This window comes from Passer montanus, unplaced genomic scaffold (assembly GCF_014805655.1).
Source record: "Passer montanus isolate IOZ18808 unplaced genomic scaffold, ASM1480565v1 scaffold21, whole genome shotgun sequence".
NCBI lineage: Eukaryota > Metazoa > Chordata > Aves > Passeriformes > Passeridae > Passer > Passer montanus.
The window spans coordinates 2173405-2195139 of record NW_024366703.1 but is presented as its reverse complement, the minus strand read 5'-3'; the positions used below and the strand labels follow the sequence as shown (position 1 = coordinate 2195139).

At 45.6% G+C, this 21735-nt stretch overlaps 1 protein-coding gene across 1 annotated transcript; it reads left to right on the top strand.

Annotated features, from left to right (window-relative positions):
- Nucleotides 1-396: 396 nt before the first annotated feature.
- DRGX (dorsal root ganglia homeobox) lies at nucleotides 397-18059 on the top strand. The gene is made up of 6 exons (XM_039709142.1): nucleotides 397-430; nucleotides 3061-3158; nucleotides 3407-3508; nucleotides 7290-7462; nucleotides 7773-7885; nucleotides 17794-18059. The coding sequence occupies exons 1-6, from the start codon at nucleotides 397-399 to the stop codon at nucleotides 18057-18059; spliced, it is 786 nt and encodes a 261-aa protein (XP_039565076.1).
- Nucleotides 18060-21735: the final 3676 nt, after the last annotated feature.

Sequence of the window (21735 nt, the reverse complement as noted above, 5' to 3'; positions counted from 1 at the left end):
ACTCCGGGCAGGAAAAAAAAAAAAACAAAAACGCAAACAAACAAAGTTTTGCTGATTCTGATTACTGTACGCCAAGCACGGAGTTTTCTGCCTTTGGCTTTTTTAATTCGTTGCACAGGTTCAGACGCTACTTTCTCTTCTTCCTCTGGGATGGGCTTGAGTGTTATCAACGGGTTTCTTCAGGTGTTTTCTTCTGGCTCTTCACCTATTCTGTTCTTTCCCTCAGTGTCTGCAGGAGCAGCCCGGCGGTGGGTCGCCGTGCCCGAGCCGGGGGCTGGTGCCGGTCCGGCGGAGCGGGGGCTGCGCGGGAGCCCCGCGCCCCGCGGGCTGGCCCCGGGCCCGGCCGCCGTCGGGCTCGCAGCTGCGGGCAGCGGGAGCGCACCCGGCCGCAGGGCCATGTTCTACTTCCACTGCCCCCCGCAGCTAGAAGGTGAGTGCTGTCGCACGGAGATGTGTAAGTGCAGGAGCTGAACTCCGAGGTGTCTGGGGGCGGGGGGTGCGCTGGGGACGGAAGGAGAAACTGTGACCGAACTTGCGCCACGACTGTCGCGGACAAATGCGTGCTGGGATAAGATGCAAATTTATAGAAAGACAACTAAACAGCATCCTTTTCCTTAAGAAAATACAACCCTATCCCCCTCCCCCTCCTAGCTTTCCCCTCTTGTCACTGGAAGGAAAGAAGGATTGCATGACTTTTTTTTTTTTTAATTTGATTCCTGCTGGAAAGGGCTTGGTTTTACACCCCCACCCCCGTCATTTTGCCACCTGCCTCCCCTCTGTGGATAGCGATCCCGCAGTTGAGCCTCAGGCTAAGAGAGAGATGCTTTTCTCCCCTCCCAGCACAGATGTTGGTGTCATGGCTGTAATCGGGACACTTTCAGGACGTGGTCACGCCTCCTCCCTCCAGCCAAAGGGACCGCATAAATCTTTAATGCTATTTTGCAAACATTCTGTGAGAGGATGGGGAAAAATGAGGTACAACAGAAGGAAAAAAAAAAAGGGTGAAAATAAACACTTGGGAGGATGCTTTTCTTTGTGTTATTGGCTAGAGACTTTTTAATTTTTATTATTATTATTATGGTTGCTGTTGATTTCCTTTCTAAAAATGGACAGTCTTTAAGATTTCCCCGTGTCACCCCCTCAGATGCCCAGGGCCCTCTGCCCCTCTCCCTCCGGCCGCTGCTCTTGGAGCGCGGAGCATCCCCGGGGCCGCGGCCGCGCCGGGGCTGTCCCGCCGTGCCGAGCTCTGCCGGCTGCACGGCGGGGAAAGCCACCCTGCCCCGTGAAATCCCCCGGCCCGGCCAGCCCGCTCCTGGCACGGGCATCCCCGGCGGGAAGGGGCTTTCCCTGCGGCGGCGCTGGCAGGAAGAAGTGGTCCAGCGGTTTTATTCCAATTCGGGGAGGGTCAGCCCCTCTTCAAGCACGGCTTCCCAGGATCTGCGGACCCAAGCCGGTCTGGGCATCCCGGCTGGAATATTCACTCCCCGAAGTTTTCTCCAGGCAGGACAGGGGAGGCGGATTGGGCAGGACAGTGCGAGGGTCCCTCCCGCCAGGGCCACCGAACTGTGAGGCGGCTTTGTTCGCTTGTTTTTGGCAGAGAGCTTTGGAAACGTGTTCTTGTTTTTGCTTGTTTGTTTGTCTGTTTGCTGTATGTTTGTTTCTCCGGAGGCAGCGTGGGGCCGGTGCCTGTGTTTGGCAGCCCGAGACGGGAGCGGCCCCGCAGGCTGCAGCCTCCCCCGGCGCTGTCCGGGCCGGCCCCTCGCTCTCCCGGCTTGGGCAGCAGTGGGGCCGGGGGAACGGGCGATCTGTCCTGCCAAAGGGTGAAAACAGCGCTGGGCATCACCAGCAAAAAATTAAAAAATTATATGTAACTCTGTCCAAACCCCTCCACCCACGCATCACCAAATCAAAGAAGCAAAACCCAAAATCTGTTTGGCCAGCGCTTGGGCAGCCGGGAGGCCTGGTGCCACAGGGAAGAGACAGCTTTCTGGAGGTCACTGGGACAGTATTTTGTTCATTTTGTTCTCTGATGAGCCTCTCCCAGGCCCACGCGGTGTGAGGTCTGTGCGAGGAGAGGGCTTGGGGCTGTGTTTATCCTCCAAATGATGGTGCAAGATGAGCAGGGACCTCCAGCCCACGTACCCCAGAGCACTCCAGGGGCAGGTCTGCAAGTGGGGTCACGGGGACACTCAGCAACACTTCTGGGGGTTCGGGTATTTTTCTTTTTTCTGTTCTCTTATTTTGATTTGGTTTTGTTTGCTCATTTGTGGGTTTTGGTTTGGAGTTATTTTAGTTTTTTTGTTTTTTTTTTTTTTTTGGGGGGGGTTGATTTTTGTTGTTGTTGTTGTTTTAGTTTTTGCTTTGGTTTAAGTTTTTTGGTCTGTTTTGTTTTGTTTGTGGTTTTTTTAGCCTGTTTTGTCAGCAAACAGAAAGGGAGTGACACGTTTCAACACGGGCTCGCAGGGATGATGTGTGACTGGGGGGAGCCACAAGGCCGGGATCCGCTCCATGGGACGTCGTTCGCATCCCGGTGGCCCAAATGCCCTCTCCCGACCTGGGTCTGGGGACAAAGCCCCGGTGCCCCAACCGGGCCCTCAGGGAAGGTCAGGGTGGCCTCCCCCAGCCCCGCTACCGACTCCCGGTGTTCAGCCGTGGCCGAGCGCCGGTGCTGGGCTGACCGAGCGCCGTGTCCGCGCTCTCCTCCAGAAGCCAGGGCGAGCGGTTCTGCCGCCCCCGCGGGGTGCCTGGAGAGCAGGAACCTGCCAGCGGCCCCCTGCCCCTCGTCCGGGCAGGGGCCTCTGCGGGCTCCCTCGGCAGATGGGCAGGGCCACTGCCAGCTCTGTCCAGCCTATGTCAAAGCTTCGTCTCTTCGCCCTTTTAAAACACAAACAGCCCGAAAAATGCTCTTTCGCGGGTCGGGGTGATCTCCGGGCGCAGAAGCCCCCGGTGCCCGCAGCATCCCCGGCCCCCGGAGCTGGGGCAGCGCTGCTGCCCGAGCGGCTCCGTGCCCGGCCCGGTGCCCCGGGCTCAGCGGCCCCTAACGCGGCTCTCGGCCCGCAGGCGCTGCCCCCTTCGGAGGTCACTCCGCCGGCGACTTCGACGACGGGTTCCTGCGAAGGAAGCAGCGCCGCAACCGCACCACCTTCACCTTGCAGCAGGTAGGAGCTGCTTCTCTCTGCCCCTGGCCTCTGCACGCCCTGCTTGCCTGCACCACGCTTGCTCCCTGCCTGCCCCATGCCTGCTCCCTGCCAGCTCCCAGCCTCCTTCCCGCACGCCCCGCACCGTGCCAGCCCATCCTGCCTGCCCCGCTGCCTCGGTGGCCCCGTTTTCCTCATCCATGCCTGGCAGACACCCCCGTGGGGCAGCCAGATCCCTCACAGATCTCTGCTCTCCTTCCCTCCATCAGCTCGAGGCCCTGGAAGCCGTTTTTGCTCAAACCCACTACCCCGATGTGTTCACTCGGGAAGAGCTGGCTCTGAAAATCAACCTCACGGAGGCCAGGGTGCAGGTAAACATCCTGGGGAATTACTTAACTTGGATATTCAAGCTAGCAATTTGGTTTGGAGTTATTTTAGGTTTGTGTTTTTTTTTTTTTTGGGGTTGATTGTTGTTGTTGTTGCTTTAGTTTTTGCTTTGGTTTAAGTTTTTTGGTCTGTTTTGTTTTGTTTGTGGTTTTTTTAGCCTGTTTTGTCAGCAAACAGAAAGGGAGTGACACGTTTCAACACGGGCTCGCAGGGATGATGTGTGACTGGGGGGAGCCACAAGGCCGGGATCCGCTCCATGGGACGTCGTTCGCATCCCGGTGGCCCAAATGCCCTCTCCCGACCTGGGTCTGGGGACAAAGCCCCGGTGCCCCAACCGGGCCCTCAGGGAAGGTCAGGGTGGCCTCCCCCAGCCCCGCTACCGACTCCCGGTGTTCAGCCGTGGCCGAGCGCCGGTGCTGGGCTGACCGAGCGCCGTGTCCGCGCTCTCCTCCAGAAGCCAGGGCGAGCGGTTCTGCCGCCCCCGCGGGGTGCCTGGAGAGCAGGAACCTGCCAGCGGCCCCCTGCCCCTCGTCCGGGCAGGGGCCTCTGCGGGCTCCCTCGGCAGATGGGCAGGGCCACTGCCAGCTCTGTCCAGCCTATGTCAAAGCTTCGTCTCTTCGCCCTTTTAAAACACAAACAGCCCGAAAAATGCTCTTTCGCGGGTCGGGGTGATCTCCGGGCGCAGAAGCCCCCGGTGCCCGCAGCATCCCCGGCCCCCGGAGCTGGGGCAGCGCTGCTGCCCGAGCGGCTCCGTGCCCGGCCCGGTGCCCCGGGCTCAGCGGCCCCTAACGCGGCTCTCGGCCCGCAGGCGCTGCCCCCTTCGGAGGTCACTCCGCCGGCGACTTCGACGACGGGTTCCTGCGAAGGAAGCAGCGCCGCAACCGCACCACCTTCACCTTGCAGCAGGTAGGAGCTGCTTCTCTCTGCCCCTGGCCTCTGCACGCCCTGCTTGCCTGCACCACGCTTGCTCCCTGCCTGCCCCATGCCTGCTCCCTGCCAGCTCCCAGCCTCCTTCCCGCACGCCCCGCACCGTGCCAGCCCATCCTGCCTGCCCCGCTGCCTCGGTGGCCCCGTTTTCCTCATCCATGCCTGGCAGACACCCCCGTGGGGCAGCCAGATCCCTCACAGATCTCTGCTCTCCTTCCCTCCATCAGCTCGAGGCCCTGGAAGCCGTTTTTGCTCAAACCCACTACCCCGATGTGTTCACTCGGGAAGAGCTGGCTCTGAAAATCAACCTCACGGAGGCCAGGGTGCAGGTAAACATCCTGGGGAATTACTTAACTTGGATATTCAAGCTAGCAAACTTTTTTTTTTAAATCCTTTTTTTTTTTATTTGACATCATGACTGCAGAGTGCACATTTGGCCAAAGAACGCAAATGAAGACGATCTGTCATTTTCATGATGCACTTTAATAACATCAACATAATGTGGAATATTAGATTAGGTTGATTAATCGGTCATTCATAATTAACTAGTGATAATGTTCTACACTAATTTGTCCGCGTCTCCAAGGTACTAAATTACATCAATGCACATCCATTTCCTTGCTTTTGGAGGGGGGGCGTGGTGCAGAGAAAAGAGCTGAGATGTGATTCTCCAAAGCAACTATGACCACTGTTGAGCAGGGGGGTTAGCCAACTGCAGGGAGTCCAGCTGCCAGGAAGACAGTTTCTGCACCTCTTCAACTTTTCTCCCTTTTGCCTTCCTTCTAAACACTTAATTTAGGCAGATAAAGAGCCTGCAGAGCAACTCCCACACCTTTAATATGATCCAATAAATACCATTGGCCTTGATTACTCTTTCCACACCCACACTTTTCCAGCCCCTCCTTTCTTCCTTCTCCTTACCTTTTTCCTTTCCTTTTATTTTTTTTTCTTTTTCCATGTGTTTGTTTTTCCATATCCAGTCCATATGTATGTGTACATGCTCTGCTAAGAGAAGCAGTCCTGCAGTCGTCAGGGATGGATCCCTGTAACTGTTCAGGCATCCACCACAGAGTTGCAAACCATTTTTTGAACACGATTATGCATTCATTTTTATTTATGGGGCTTTTCTGCGTGCTGTTCTTCTATTTTTTTTTATTTAGGTGCTTGGGGTTAAGACTATGCAAAGATCTAATTGTAGGAAATATAATAGCTTGCCTTTTGTTCCCTAGGGTCATGTTAGTATCTCTTAAAACCCAATGGCTGAAGAGAGATAATGGAATTCACCACAGTAAATTGGGGATTGTAAACAAATTATTTCTCCTATAATCAGATTATGTGATCCTGATTATTAAATCTGAACATGAATCATTGGTCATATGCGGGCAAATTAAACTGATTATTATTTGGAAATGAAAATCTTCTTTTACCACTGCATTGTAGGTACTGGCTTAAAAAAATAATAAAAAATGCCATTTTGGCTATTGGTGCCTAAAGACTGAACTGCAAATTGAGATAAATGGGACAATTATTGAGCATTCAGAAGTGGAAGATCATAACTTCTTCCTGAAAGGTGCAAGGGTGAGATAGGGGTGGTGACAATTAGATTGCTGAGGACTGGTGTTTAGCCTTGTTGTTGGCTATTATGCAAACAGACAATAGATGCAAGCATTTGTTTAGCCTGCTTTCATGCAGGGACATGGGGAAACACAGAGGATGGGAGATATGTTTACATTATACCCCTTGCTCATTCAAATATGATTAATGTGCTATAAAGCAGAGTCTTAATCGAAGATGATGTTGTCAAACAATAACTAAATAGGGAAATAAACGACTTCATCATGCTCTTTCCTCAGAAGCAGGCGAACTGTCAGTGCAAAGTCATTAAAATATGATAATGAAAAATAGCTCAATTAAATATTGTTATAGCTGTGACCTTCATTCAATTAAGACACAAGAAAGTGTCTGCATTTTGCTTTGCATTTAACTGCTCTAAATTTAGAATATAGATAAAATCATTATTCAATGTTTGCTGATACATGCAATTAAAAGGCAGCTAACTAAAATGGAATTGGAGAAGGAGAAGAATAATAATAACAACAATCTCGCCTATACTTGAATTCATGTATTAAAATGTGGATTTCCTGACCTCAAGAGAGGCTTGGCATTTGCCACCTCAAACATTGTGCTTTCAGCATATCAGCTCCAAGGTTAATAGAAAAAAAAGTTTTTAGACTAATAGCTAAAAAAATCAAGAATATGAATATTTGCTTTGCATATGGGGGAAATAAAAGGTTTGCAAAGTGGTGCTCTATTCTGAATTCATGGCATGGCCTGAGGTGGGGGCAGTTGCACAACAACATTATTAAACTGCACAATGATGTTCCAAAATCAGTACCTATCTGCTTTTGATTCCTCTGAAAGCAGACTGGCCATGAGAGGAAGAGCAGTCAGTGTCAGCCCTCTCCAGAAAATGGGCTGGATTAAATGGCCAAATCCACACCTTTTCACTTCTGACCTCTCTGATTCTAGCAGCAGCTGATTTAAAAACTTATATATGTTTTCAGCAGAGTGCTTAGATATGTATTTAACCCTAATTTTTTGTTGTGACATGCCTTTGGAATGTCTTTAGACATTTCTGGTTCATTTTCCAGATGCAGAAATATTACAGATACAGATGTCATCTCAAGACTCAACTAGAATAGCAATGGGGATATACAATGAGAGGAAGATTTAGCCAAGCTAGTAAATGACAAATTTCACTAGAGTAACAATTTACAATCTCCTTGCTTCACATTTGGCTAAACATGGATTTCACCTATGCTTGCTCTCCTTCTGCAGGTGTGGTTCCAAAATCGAAGGGCCAAATGGAGAAAAACAGAGAGGGGTGCTTCTGACCAAGAGGGCTCTAAGGAAACCATGGCTGAGGTGGCACCTCCTGCGAGGAATTTAAATTCGCCTTCTCCAACAGACCAAACCAGGAATAAAAAAGAGGGTCTGGAGATCCAGCAGAGGTAAGAGTAGTACCTGATATCAGCTGCCTACCTGTCTGTGGGGCAAGAATGCCTCATATGTGTGGCTGTGCATACGGATTTGCTGCTATGCCTTGACCTACAGGTATAATCTTAAGAAAATGAAGTATTTCTTGTGCAATCCACTGTTCCCTGTATAGATGCTGAGGAGCTGGTGGCTGTGGGAGACTGATGTTGTCCAGCCTGGGTCACATTTATTTGTGTGCTGAGACACCAATGTGTTTGAGTGCATGCACAAATGGAATCAGCTGGTTCTGGTTTTGTAAGGAATTTGTCTTCTTTTCTCCACCAGCCTGAGCCGAGCAGTGGGTCCCACAGGACCTTTCTTCCCTTCCTGCCTGCCGGGGACTCTTCTCAACACAGCCACCTATGCACAAGCTTTATCCCATGTCGCCTCTCTAAAAGGTAAATTACTTTACTTGGGAGTCAGCTCAAAGAGAATCCCTTTCAACCTAAGTGGCATGGTCCCACTGGCCTCTGTGAGGAAAACTTTGGGAAATGGCAGACCCCTCTTTCTTGTTAGATGGGCACTATTTGCACTGATTGATGATGCACATACCAAAGTGAGTCTCCCGTTGTATCTTGTAGCATCATTTGTGGCAAAACTCCTTCATTTTACTCTGACAGCTACTTTTTGTGAGGTCAGGCTTTCTCTGAAGGAATAAGACAGGTAGGGTTTGCTCCTTTAGAGTTTTTGTTGCATATGCTTTTTTTTAAAAGTTAAATTTATTCTAATAAATTAGTTATATACATCCTTTTGCATTATGTAGTACCTGGCACCATTACTGATGCCTCATCCGCTCTTTGCATGTGGTTTCCATTGCAGAGCATCTCTGCACAATCCAGACCTTTCTCTTCTTGGACAGTAGGTCCCCTTTGAGAACTTGAATAAAGCATGTTCCTGGGGACAGGGGAGGATACAAAGTAATTCCTCATTACCTGGGACCCTGGCTTCAGGACGGGTACATCCCGTGTCTATATACTTTTGGTTTCCAGCAGCAGTATGCAACTTTTAAAAATAAATCACCTACTCATCCATTAGCTGTTCTTAGTCTAACAATTTATAAGACTAAGAGTGTAAGCAGGATGAATTCAATTTATAGATTTATAGGATGCAAAGCCTCATAGCAGTGCCAAGCACAAAGAGGCACATACATTTACTCTGTGTCCCAATGTGCTGCAAGAACTTGTGAGGAAAGTTTCTCAGTTAAAGACATCCCACTATAAAGAAAAATGTCCTAATACATCTCACTGTATTCTCTGGCATACCTCATGCTCCTTGTATTTCCAGTTAAATCAGCCAAGGTACATTCCTGGAGCAAATGTTTGGAACTCCTGAGTTGTGTGTTAAGTGCAGTGTCCTGCTCCCTGCACCCCCTTCCCTCCTGTCCTTCAAAAAAAGCTGAAGCCAGAAACACCACACAGTTACTGCTCTTTTGGTAGGTGTGAGACCTGGAATTTTGAATCAAGAAAGAATACATGGATGTGACCTGTACCCTAAAACTTATGGGCTTTTTGTCATCTGTAGGTGGGCAGCAGCTGTTGATCTCTGCCCTATGAAGTCTTGGGGTTGTGAATTTTGACTTTTTCCATTGGGTAGGAACAGCCTCTCTAGAGTAGTTAAGCTGAAATTTTTCAGGTAAAAAAAATTGTTAATTGATAACTGTAGTCCCAGACAGATTGAAAAGTGTGGAAATAGGGCTATGTTCAGTGAATAATTTATATGAAAGTAAAGGAGGTTTTTTCCTTAAAGTTTATGATGAAACACTTAAAATTAAATGCATCAATATTTGTTCTCACTTGTTTAATGATTAAACATAGTTAAATTGTAAGAAAAAAATTACCCAAATATACAAAGCTAAGCAAAATTTAAAAAAATTAAACATTTTTTTTGTGAGGGGTTGGTATTTTTAGCTGGTTGTTTTTTTTTTTTCTTTGTTTGGGATTGGATTTTTTTATCATTGCTTTTGTTTGTTTATTTTTAGTTTTATTTATTTGGAAGACTTCCTGATACTCTTTTCTTTGATTGTACAGCTTAGGCAATAAATTGAGAAACTAATAATTTGCTCTTTTTTGCTTGATTGAAGTTTTACAACCTAGGGGCAGAAAAAGTTACATTCCTGAATCTTTTGTAGATATTAAATAGTTGGTTGCCCAGACTAAGAGACAGTGTCTCTGAAAAAACTGGCCCAAATGTGAATGGAGATTTTTTTATTTATACAATTTGTATAGGAATGGTCAGCTATCAGATGCCTGCATATTATCTTGGTGAATGTTGTCAGTTATACATGCAGTTCATTCCTGAAATGTCTCTGAATTGTCTGCTTTATATTTCTTGCCTGGCACTAGAAATCTCCAGGTACATGCAAGAGAACTGGGATAAAGTATCGTATTTGATTTTATGTAATGCAGTTACAGATTTGTGCATCTGTGTAGCCACCTACCAGGAGCTGTGTGTGGGATAAAGTATCGTATTTGATTTTATGTAATGCAGTTACAGATTTGTGCATCGTGTATCCACCCACCAGGAGCTGTGTGGGCCTGTCAGGGGATTGTTATCCTGGCAAGGGACTGATAGTCTGAGCTGCTGCTTTGAGGGGAGCTCTTTTCCTTCTGCTGCCAGCTCTGCTGCTAGGTCTTAGTAATGTCAAAATCTGCCTTTGGTGTTAAGGGGGAAGAACTTATCATTATATAAGGGACCAAATCTAATATATATACAAGCAGAGAATTATTGTAACATCTTTCTTGTGGCATTGATCTATGGAATAGTGTGTCCTCCTTCCTTGGCTCATCTCCGCAGGTTCCTCTTTCCCCATTTCTTCAAGAGTAATTCACTTGGGCTGGGGTAGGGCTGTGCACAGCAGTCACTGAGTTTTGGTCCTGTTAAGTGGTGACTAGGGCAATCTCTAGATCTTCTGAGTAGACCAAAGGTATCGCATGCCTAATGCACAGTTTGCTTTTCTTTGGCATGGAAACTCCAGGTAAATGAAATTTTGTTTCATCCAAACCAGTGCATTTGAGAGCACAACCAAACTCATGTGTCAGTATGGAGGAAAAGATAATGGTTGGGAGAAGGAAGGAAAGGACAGGGAGAGACACAGTGTTCACAGAACCTTAATGTGACTGTCTTTGTCATATGCTCGTTCAGTTTGTTTGACTCTCCCTTTTCATTTCTGTCTGAGACAGGACCTGTGTGCATGTGGGCAATAGTATATGTCCTTTTACGTCTTAACTAAGGGACCTAAGCCTCTCACTTGAAAATCTAGTTGCATTTTGCTGCAGAAATGATGCTAGAACCCTGCCGCAGTCAGTCTGGAGGCATAGAACTTTATGTCACACAAATCCATAAAACTCAGGTCAAGCCATAAAATTATGAGCTGCTTGTTTTGTTGGATTGTTTAAATAAGGGAAAACTCAGCAAGTAGAAAGGTTTTGCAAAATTTTGCAAGTTTTATTGAAGAGTGAAATGACTGAGAGGTCTTCCCAGTATTTGTCTTGTGCCAGCTTGAAACTCTGTGCTTTTGAAAGAAAAATAATTGCTCCAGAATCAAAGCATTATTTCACTATGGAAGGATGTATGACCCTGCTTTCTTCTATGCAAATGTCGAACTAAATGCAGCTCCTCTATGTGGATCTTGTAAACAGATATACATTCCCACCACTGGGAGAACAATCCTGGCCAGTAAAGGGATTCACATTCTTCAGTACAGCCATAAGAGCTGCCTGCAAAAAAATTGAGCACTCTCAGCACATCAGGTTCTACTAGGAAGTGTAGGTTGTTTTCCTATTCTTTTGAGGAGACAAGATATGTTTTGTTGGACTTGTGAGACAATGCTTTGCTGGTGTCAGTGAATAATATTTGACTGCTGCTTTAGGAGACAAAATCAATACAGTGAATAGAAGTAATGATGGTGATGTAAGTAATTAATAATTATTTTATGCTCTCAGGGACCATTTTCATTTTGTCATCTGAGAGTTCTTCATCTTTAGTAAAAAATCCCAATACTTCTCTTTCTCTGACATTGCTTGGCTCCAGACCCAGGTTTCCAAAGCACGTAAAGTGCTTAGGCCACAAGGTTCTGGGATCTAATTTGTAGTGTGAAGATGTAATAGCTGAGGGTGAAGTTGGTCTACAAGAGATAGGAAATCTTGAGACAGTCTGGGGCAGGGACTAAGACTGCAACTTTGCTTTTAGAAAGACTGTGAAGTGCTTGTTAGGCACTCTGGACTCCCCATGTGCCATTTCTAGGATATGGGGATGTTGTTGGAGCATGAGACCAGGTCTGCTCTGATGAATGAGAATAAAGCTATTTTCTCTAAGCACTATGCCCCATGAACTCTGCTGTCTCTGAAACTGAGATTTTTTTCCATTAAAGTGAGGATATTGGCATCACAGGTTGTTCTGTTAATAAAATGGGCTGGCTATACTATGCAAAGAAAACTGTTATTCAGAATATAGGCTTTTCCAGAGAAGAGTATATTATCACTGGACAGTTTTTCTCTGTTTCTATCAAATATTTGCTGTTCAGTAATATAACAGACCCTTTCCTATCTCCTGTCTCTCTGAAGTTTAGCACATTGGAGGCTGTACTCAATAGCAAACATCTGTTAACTACTGTATCATCTGCCTATGTACTATTCTGTCAGGAAATACAATTCCTCATTTGAAAAATTAGCACAACATCATAATTTCTGGGGTATACAGTGTTTCCTACTTCAGGGGTTTAGTACTTCACCACTGGCCATAATGAGGAAAAAAGTTGACTCACAGAGATGAAATTTGTGATGTTCATTACTCTGAAATTGCACTGATTTGACAACTGTGCTACTTCATTGTGGTGACTTCGACAGTTCCATGATCTTCTAAGATGAAACACTTACTGTAAGCCAGGCATCTGCAGTCCATTTAGTAGATTTAATTGCAGACCTCAAAGATGAAGGGAAAATACTTGTTTTATTTATGGGCTGTATAACTATAGAGTCATCTGGAGAAGCTAGTGTTCTGTGCAGAGAGAGACCTCAAAGTACCTTCTTAATGGATGACAGCATGAATGCAATTCATTAATGCAGAAGATGTTATTAATGGGTGTAAACAAGAATCTCCGTTTTTCAGCGGATGTGTTCCACCATTCTGGTGGCTGAGGCCAAGAGTGTGTCTGTTACGTTCCGCTGAAATTTCCCCAGACCCATGATGAGTGAAGTGTATGAGGAGGGAAATCATTACGCTAGCCAGGGAATTACTTTCATAATTCACCCACAGCTCTTCTCTGTGCAAGTTATAGCTCGGTTGGTTTTCACGGCACCCCCACACCACTGATAGAGAAGCACGATTGTATTACGCATATCCAAATGGGCATTGCAGCCCACTGTTGATTAGGCTCTTTTATGGTTTGCTGCTGCTGTGGTTGCTGTTCATAATAGGGAGGCTTAATTGCAGTATCCAGGAAAAAAACCCTAAAACATAACTAGAACTGCCAGTCCATTACATTTCAATTTCTATTATGGAAAGATGGAGGGAATTTGCTCAGTTCCGTTGGGCAATTCCCATTGTCAACACTATGAAGGAAGTGTTCAAGACCTAACTCACCCTTGAACTGGTGTTCACTGAACTGAAGCTCCACTGTTTACTGTAAGACTGGGGAATGGGAATAAAATACTTCAGTGTCATTCTTGATTGTGGGTTTACTGACTTTTCTGATGTAACACAGACAATGTATTAAGCGGGTTTGTTTGGCATTTTTCTTAGTTTATCTGCCACTCTGACTTCAGAGAATCTAATACATTTCTTTAGTTTGCTGCAGATGCAAACACATTGAGAAAATGATTTTGATTCCCATATTACAGGTCCCCAGCTCTAGCACTGCCCTACCTCACAGGCAGAGATTTTTGGTTTTTTTCCACAAATAGTAGGAAATACCCAGGTACTTGGAGCCCTAAGAGCATGGGTAGGAACTTCGTGCTGTCTTGTTCCTCCAGGACAAATCTTGATTAGGTTAGTGGACCTCAGCTGGGCAGGGGGTCCTGTTGATGATGTTGCCAAGCTGACAGTACTCAAAGGACAGGTTCTGTTCTCCCAGCTTTTTTGTGGGCTTTGCTGCCAGCCTTCCTGCCCTAACAGGCAAGTCCTGGCTTCTGATTTTTTTTTTTTTGAGAGTACTATTGGCACAAATAAAGGAGTATGAAATCCTCCAGTTCCAGTGTTGAGTTATTTCAACAAAAAGGATCCTGATGATAGAACATCTGATCCAGATCATCAGCTCTTTGTTTTTTCCACTGGGCATAGAGGAGTCACAGACAAGGAGATGTGAAATTATAACGTTTGGATCCTGCTGTTGCCTCTGAAGTGCTCTTCCAGCCTCTGGGCAGCACAGGGTACCTTCCACATTTAACCAGCTTCTCAGTAGAAGTAATTCCAGCAGCCTTGAGGCAACCCCAAATTAAACTGGGAATATCTGATGTTTCTCCATTTCAGGACTGAGTTCATGCCTTTCTTGTTCTGAACTTCCTGATTCAGAGCTCAAGAAGATTTGGATAAAGCCACTTTTATGTTTCCTACTTTTGACTTTTAGGCTTTAATTGACAGAATGTTGGTGTCATCTGTGAAGTGCAAGAGGGAGCTCCCATTGAATCAGCGCTGGTAATCAACACTATGAACTTGAGATTGTTGTTGACCTTCTAATCCTTATGAAAGGGATTAGAGCTGAAGAAAACCAATGTGACTATTATGAGAAGATAACAATAATTAAATCAAACATAATATTTTATCTGAAAACTAAACATCATGCATTGATATATGAGGGTTTTAAATGGGATTTTTTCTTTCCTTCCCTCCATGTCAGGTTGTAATTCAGCTGTCCATATCAAATGCTGATATGCACAAATATTGAAAGAGGAAAAGAATGTGGACTTTGCCTTTTGGAAAGACTACCTATTAAATTCTTTAAGCCCTTGACTTGAAACACAAAAAGCATATTTAAAAATTTATATTGATATTTATGTATCAGCATGTGTCCCACTCCTATCCCTCTCTTCCCACCTTAAACTGAACCATGGAATTGCACAAAACAGTCTGCAACGAAAAGTGTAGATCAAATATTGTTACAATTTAAATGTGCTGTTGGCAGAGACAAGACAAAACTAATTTAATTTTTCCTGTCAGTCTCTGTAGTAGATCAATTAAACTGCCAAGTGGATCAAATATTTCAGACTGTATTTATTACATTAAGTATTTATGTTCAGGCTGGGCATTTAAAGTATGATCTCATATAGGAATAGAAGGAGGTTCAGATCAATCCAGCAGAATTTGTTGTAAGTTAATGGAAATCTAATTGTGTATTTTAATTTTGTGTACAGAAGGCAGTAAGTTCCTGAAAGAAAGCAAACTGTACCGTGTCCATATTGCAGCAGCTTGATACAAATCCTATTAAACTTAGCTCAGATTGTCATAGGTGTTGGTGGGGGCTGCATCAAGATCTAGGGCTGATGGCTGAACCCTCACTGATTTTGATGGGAGCTGGATGCCTGAAGTCCTCTGAAGATTTGAAATAAGTCGGAAAAATTCCTTCATTTCCTACTGTGGGCTCAGGGCTACTGCGATAATATATTAAAAAATACTGCTGCTCTTTCTTGGCCACTGTCACTTTCCTGGAGATTTTGGGCTGACGGATGGGAAGGTCACAAGGTCCAAGGAGACCTTGGACTCCTGAGTGTCTCATTGTTGGCCTTGGCTTTGTGCTGGCAAAGTCCAGTGCATTTCACTGGACTTATTATCTGCTGATTCAGATAATTATAAGGTATAGTCAACCTTCTTTACAACATACATTAAAAAGGAACAGGGCTAAATCCTTTTCTCCTCTATTCTAGATGGACCCTGGAGCAAATGATGCTTTTTACTTCACTTTTTTTTCTTTATGTTTGAGCTGTTTGCAAGTATTTTAACCTCAGTGGAAATGAAAGGAATGGTTTATGGGTGAATTATTGCTAGAGATAACTTTGTTTCCACCACAGGTAACTGCACCCTCAGGTTGCAGAGCCACTAGGTAATATCAGGGCAAATTATTAAGCAAAGATTATAGGCTGGTACTGAATACTGATAAATATTTTATTCCCCTAACAATGGAATGAAAATTATTCTTAGGGGATGGAGCCGATTCCTGCTTTTTTGAACAGGGGAAGACTGCTTTTCATTTCTCCCCACCTCTCACTAAACAGTGTCTGTGCCCAGTTCTGCATTAGGCACTGCAGGCCAGCCCTCCTCTCAGCCTGGGAGCTGAACAGCTGAGTTTGAAAGCCTCATTCAGTTTGTGTTAGAAAGCAGCAGTGCAAAGGCAGTTGATGCTCCTGCAGACCTCCCGGCTCCCCCATGAGCAGAACCTGAAGATAGTGGGACTTGGTGCAAAAAACCTGCTGCAAACTGCAGGGACTCTGAAGAGCTTCTCCTCCCTCTTGTTAAAACAGTGGCTATCATTCAACAGGGCAAAAAATTACTTTATGTGCATGGCTGGTGGTGGCAAAACCTGCAAATCGTGTTACTGAGTAGATTTATTACAAACCCTCTTTCTGACCTGCTCAAAACAGCCACAGAATTCAAGACTGAGCTTTTTAGAGCTAAAAGCAAAAGAAGCAGAGGATTTTAGTCAAGTGCTGAAACTTGCTTGTGCTTAAATGCCTGGACCCATGGAAAAGTTGGTCTACTGATCAATATGCTTTATCAGAGAAGAGGTTCTTTCCATTTATATTAATAAGCTGTCCTTTGTAGATGCTATTTTTTTCAAATGCAAGGAATAATTTTTCCTGAATGTTACTGGCAACCACAAATCTCTGACAATTGCTGCGGAGAAGTCTTGCCAACATCTTAAAAACAAACAACTCTCTGCCTTCATTCCTAGCAGATGGGTGCTGACCCGTTGCTACCAAGAACAGAAGTGTATAACTCTGTAGGTTATTAGTTCCATCACTTAGTCATGAGCCATTTAACTCAAATATTAACTGCAGAAATTAAAGCAAGTCCTTGGCTTGGAAAGATCAGGGGAAGATACTGCATCATGTCAGGATGTGTGTGGCTGGGCTGTTTCTTGTGGAAAGATAGCATGTCAGCAAAAGACAGGCTTTTGCCAGGGGTGTACATGAGGATGTGGAGTTGGTGTGGCCTCTAAGACCCCTGGAAATATGTTGACTAATGGTATCTGGTTTTTTAACCAGAGAGGAAATTAAAGAAGTAGCTCAGCCATCCCACCTTGCCTCCCCATCCTACTCCTCTGTTACATTCGCCATCATTCAATAGATGCCTCTAAGCTGGGTACCAGTGTGGCCTTTTGGATGGACTGCAAGTCCTGTCCAGTGATCAACCTACACTTCCAGGTGTGCTTGTTTGGGAACTGGCTCCAGCATTATCCAGGAGTAACCAGGAGAAGAGCCTTAGGAAGGCAGCTGGTGGAGTGAGGACTGCTTCTGTTGGTGGGTTGCATGGAAGATTTTGGCTTCAAGAGAGGTTAATCACTTCATCCATGCTGCAGTGTTTTCTTGTTTGCTTGGAACAGCCTGTCTCAAATGACAGGGTAGAGATGCTCTGATCCATCTCTCCTGATGGGGCTCTAAAGTTGTATCACAGCAGCAACTTTAGGTAGCTTTGGCTCACTTCTGAGACTGTTCTCTTTGAGGTGCCACCCTGAAGCAGCACAGACACCGGATGGGTAAAGGTAGAACAGACTCTTGCAAGTAGACATGGTGCCTGTAGTTGTCAGGTGCCTGGCCAAGGGAAAGTATCTCATTTTACAGCGAGATAGGAGAAGGTCATCATAACAAGTGGAATATTTTCACCTTTCTCTCTGCTACAATCTTTCAGGCACAGATAAGTGATAGAACCCCTACACTCACTCACCAAACGCTGCTGCCTACATTGATCAGGCTCAGTGTGCAGGTGGAGGGCAGGGGACATCTCCAGCATGGGGCTGATGGCAGCCACAGAACAGCAGCTTGATATGAGAGGAGGGAATGGGCTGAGCCTTGCTTATGAGGAAATCTCATGTGTGATCTGAACTTCACTGCTCCCTTCTGTCTCTACTTCCCTCTTGCGCTCTGTTTGTCACCCTGGATGACTAACAGTGTAGATCCTTCTCACAGAAGGATCAGCAGAACAGGATATGGGTTTTCTAGCCCCAGTGATCCAGAGGACACCTGTGTACTCACTAAAGGCCAATGTACCCACTAAAAGTCCACCCCATCTCTGTCCTCTTCAGACTGACTATGAAGGGAACAGAAGTTTTCCATGACCTTCCCCAGCAGTGACAGTGCCTTCTCTCCTTCCTCCCCAGGGAGCCCACTGTGCTCGTGCTGTGTTCCAGACCCCATGGGCCTCTCCTTCCTGCCCACCTACGGCTGCCAAAGCAACCGCACGGCCAGCGTGGCCGCGCTGCGCATGAAGGCGCGCGAGCACTCGGAGGCTGTGCTGCAGTCTGCCAACCTCCTGCCCGCTGCCAGCAGCAGCCCCACGCCTCCTGCCAAGCCCGGCCCTGAGGGCAGCCAGGACAAGCAGCCCTCTGCAGCCAAGGAGCACATGGAAGGCGAGAAGAGCGTATGAGACAGGAGTGGTGCTGGCCCCTGGGCTCGGGGCGGTGACCTGCCACCGGTGCCCTGCCGTGGGGTGAACTGCAGTGTGGCTGTGCCCAGTGGGACATCATGGAGCCACCAGGGACCCGCACAGATGAGTGGCCTCCTTGGCTGCCTTTCATGCACCCTTGCTTTTCTTGTGTCGCTGTAGGTTCATTTCCCTGGTTTATCAGCACTATCTGTGTTTGGAAACGTTTGGTGAAACTGTTTTTATTCCCTCCTTGCCCCATACATCCCAGGGACACTGAAAGGCCCGGGATCCTGGCTTGCTCCTGCACATCTCGACTTTCCATCCTGTGTGAAATGGATGGTTGGAAGCAGCACATCACTTCCAGATGTGAGTTCTGGGGCAAGAGATGCACTCAGGCACCAGTTACTCCACCGCTCACAGCAGAAGGAAGGAATAACCAGGTATATCCCAATTTGGCCTGCTGTTTTCTGAAGGCACTTGACTTCAACCAAACCTATTCCAGGCAATCCAGGTGTAAGAGAAGCAGAAAATAGAACAAAAATCTTCATAATTTTTTTCTTCTTTTTTCTTTTCTCTGAAAGTGAAACTTCTCATGCAGGAGATTACTGGAAAATTGCTAAGATGAGTTTACTTGTGACTGAAATCCTTGCACTAGCCTCTGTGTGAACATTAGTGTATTACTCTTGCCAGTCCCTGCATTAGACATGAAAGACCCATAACTTCAGAGTGGAATTCACAGCTTCCAACAGTAATGCTGGTATTTAATGGATAGTGAATTGTCTCTAGACCTGAACAAAGCTAGGGGTATTTTGACATCACTGTCTTGGAAAAAGAGATGGGAAGACAAAAATAATCCTTAATTTCAAGACTGCAAATATGTTTTTCCATGTATTATGTTTAATAAGGAGGAAATAAAGCTTGGAAGGATATTCTTTTATGCTATTCGAATTTACACTATTCCATTTACTGAGAGCTTGTTGTAATGAATCTAGATATGAAAAGATACTAATTATTAGTATCTAATAATTAAGATTAGTATCTAATTAGTATCTAATTAGATTGGGAACAGTGCAAAGGAGAAATTGATGCCTTAGTAAATTTAGTCTTATCTCTCACCCAAACCTCCCCAAAGCAAAGCAGACTTAGATCTGAAGAACAGTCATTTTAATCTCACTTTTTTTTCCCATGGGAACTGCATGTGAAGAATTAAACTTACTGACATGGACTTGAATTTTCCAGGTGCCATTTGCAGATTCCTTAGTGTCCACAGGTGTCCCTGGAGAACAGGCTGAAACCACTTTTCTGAAATTTTATCAAGTAACATGGAGACTAGTGGAAGGATTTCTGTCATCTCTGAACCTTCACATTGTTCTGTGGACCTCCTGAAATGTGCTGAGCCTTTACACAGGGTTTGTTTGGCTGTTCACAGGATCCAGTTTTGGGGATGTGCTTGGAAAGGCATTTCTGAGTAAGGCTGGCCGCAGAATTTTGTCTCCTCCATGTAAATGACTTCAGCCCATGAATTTCACAGGACCTGGGACTTCTCTGGGGCTCACAGAACCCTTTCATACTGCCCAGTGCACACCCTCCTTTCCATGAGGCATGGCTGGATGTCAGTACCCACTCAAAGGGTGGGAGCCCTGCTACTCGTGGGGTCTCTTGGCAGCACCCAGCACCCCACTGTGGGGGAGCCAAGGGTACCAGCCACCCCCAGGGTGGAGGTTGTGTCTTCTGGCCACAAGCCAGCAGAGAGGGCATTGCTGGGTCAGTCCTTCGGTCAGAGAACAAAAAAAAAATTCGGGCAGGGCCCACATGCATCAAATAGAGTAATTTTATTTTACTTCTGCCACATAGTGTGTTTCTTTTGGGGGTTCTTCACTGTCCTAATGCAAGGAGGGGAGCATACAGTAGCCTGTGGTCTGCTTTTGTACTTCATCTTCAGGAGCTGCTCTGCTGAACTGTGGGTGGAGGTGGCTTCTCTGGCTGCAAGTCATGGCTTAGTTTAACAACAGCAACAGCCCTTTTCTTCCACCGAAATAAAAGAGATTGCTGTGTGCTTGGTTGTGGGGTGTGGTTGGAGAAGAGAGAATAATTGTTTTCTTACTGATATTCCCAATCATAATTTTTTTCTCCCTCCTAAAAAAAGACTAAAGAAAATATTCCAGTCCAAAGAGGCAGGACCAACTTTGTTCCAACATAATTACCTTGCATTCAGTTGAACTTCAGCCCTTCTGTACACTAACTCTTCAATCTAATTGTTTGATTAAACTCGTATTTCCTCCAGAAAGGTACATAAATAAGTGAATTGTTGAGCAAATTAAGAATACTTAACAGCATTGCATCTGAAAAGTAGTTACGCTGATTAAATTTTCTGTCCTTGAGGATTTTCAGGAAATTACTTTTGATCGTCAATAACACAATTAAGTAAACTACACGCACATTAGCATGAATAATTGATAAGAAATTATGTATTACCACGAAGCACTGATTTAATAATTCATGATGCGACACTCTAGTGACTGTGCAAAACTGGATAACATCGACAAGTCTGCCTGATGTTGCTGGAAATGCTGCAAATACAAACAAGTCCACAGTTTTGTTGTACAATAAAGGAAAGTATCTGATGCATGCTGTAGTTTCTGTTTGTTTAATACCTGAATAAATTTAGAAAGAAGACCCTGAAAAGCTCCTGTACTGTTTTCATTTGGATCAATTTCTCTGTGCAAGCACCTTTCACATTGATGACTGCCCAGTTCTGCTCAGACCACAGTAATGTTGCAGAGTGAGGGAGGCTCTCCCATGTACAGCTCTAACCTGCTGTATGTCTCAGAACTTGCAAAATTAGGGGGCTCAAAACTTTACAAAGCCTTCTGGTAAGGAGCAAAACAGCATTAGACCCCCTTAAGCCTGAGCACTTCAGTGTCTCATGTGTCTGTGATTATAATTCAGCAGGATTTTGTGGATGATTGCTCTAAGTCAGCCAAAAATGAGGTTGATTTTTGTGTTTTGAGTGTGCACAATGCCGTGTTAAACCCTAGGCCAATTTTCTCACAATTCTTGCAGTTTGCTGAGGGGAGGCAGATGAATATTCATGTTCTCAGCATATTGGAGCAACCAGGACATGGTGAGCCACCTCTTCCTCTAAGCCTTTGATCTGAGACCTGGCTGCTGGGGGCAGTGCATCCCAAGAGAGCTTGCTTGAAGTCACTCAGCAATAGCACAAGGGCAAGAGCAAAACTCCAGAGATCTGTGTCTCAGTCATGCTTGTTTCTAGCCACCAGACCCTGCTCCCTTCCAGATGGACTGCCCACTGCAGATGAGCCACCTGCCTGCTTTCTGTGCTGTCATATATCAGGGCTACGCCACTTAAACCACTCTAATGGCCATTTCAGTAGCTCTGATTAAGTCTGCCATTTAAAAGTTTATAACTCAGCTATAAAAAGTCACTCAGGCTGAACCCCAGCTTGAGAGGCCCAAGCCCAAGGGGATGATTTACATGAGAGCTATTCCAAAACTAGCCTGCATGGTATTTTTTGGTTGTGTGAAGGAAAATTGGAAGCCGAAGGTTTAAGGGATGAATGCAAGGTAAATAAATTTTGTTTGACAACATTGTCACTGGATCCTATGAAATAATTTTCTCTGAATTTCTGTACTAGCATGAGCTATGCATAACATG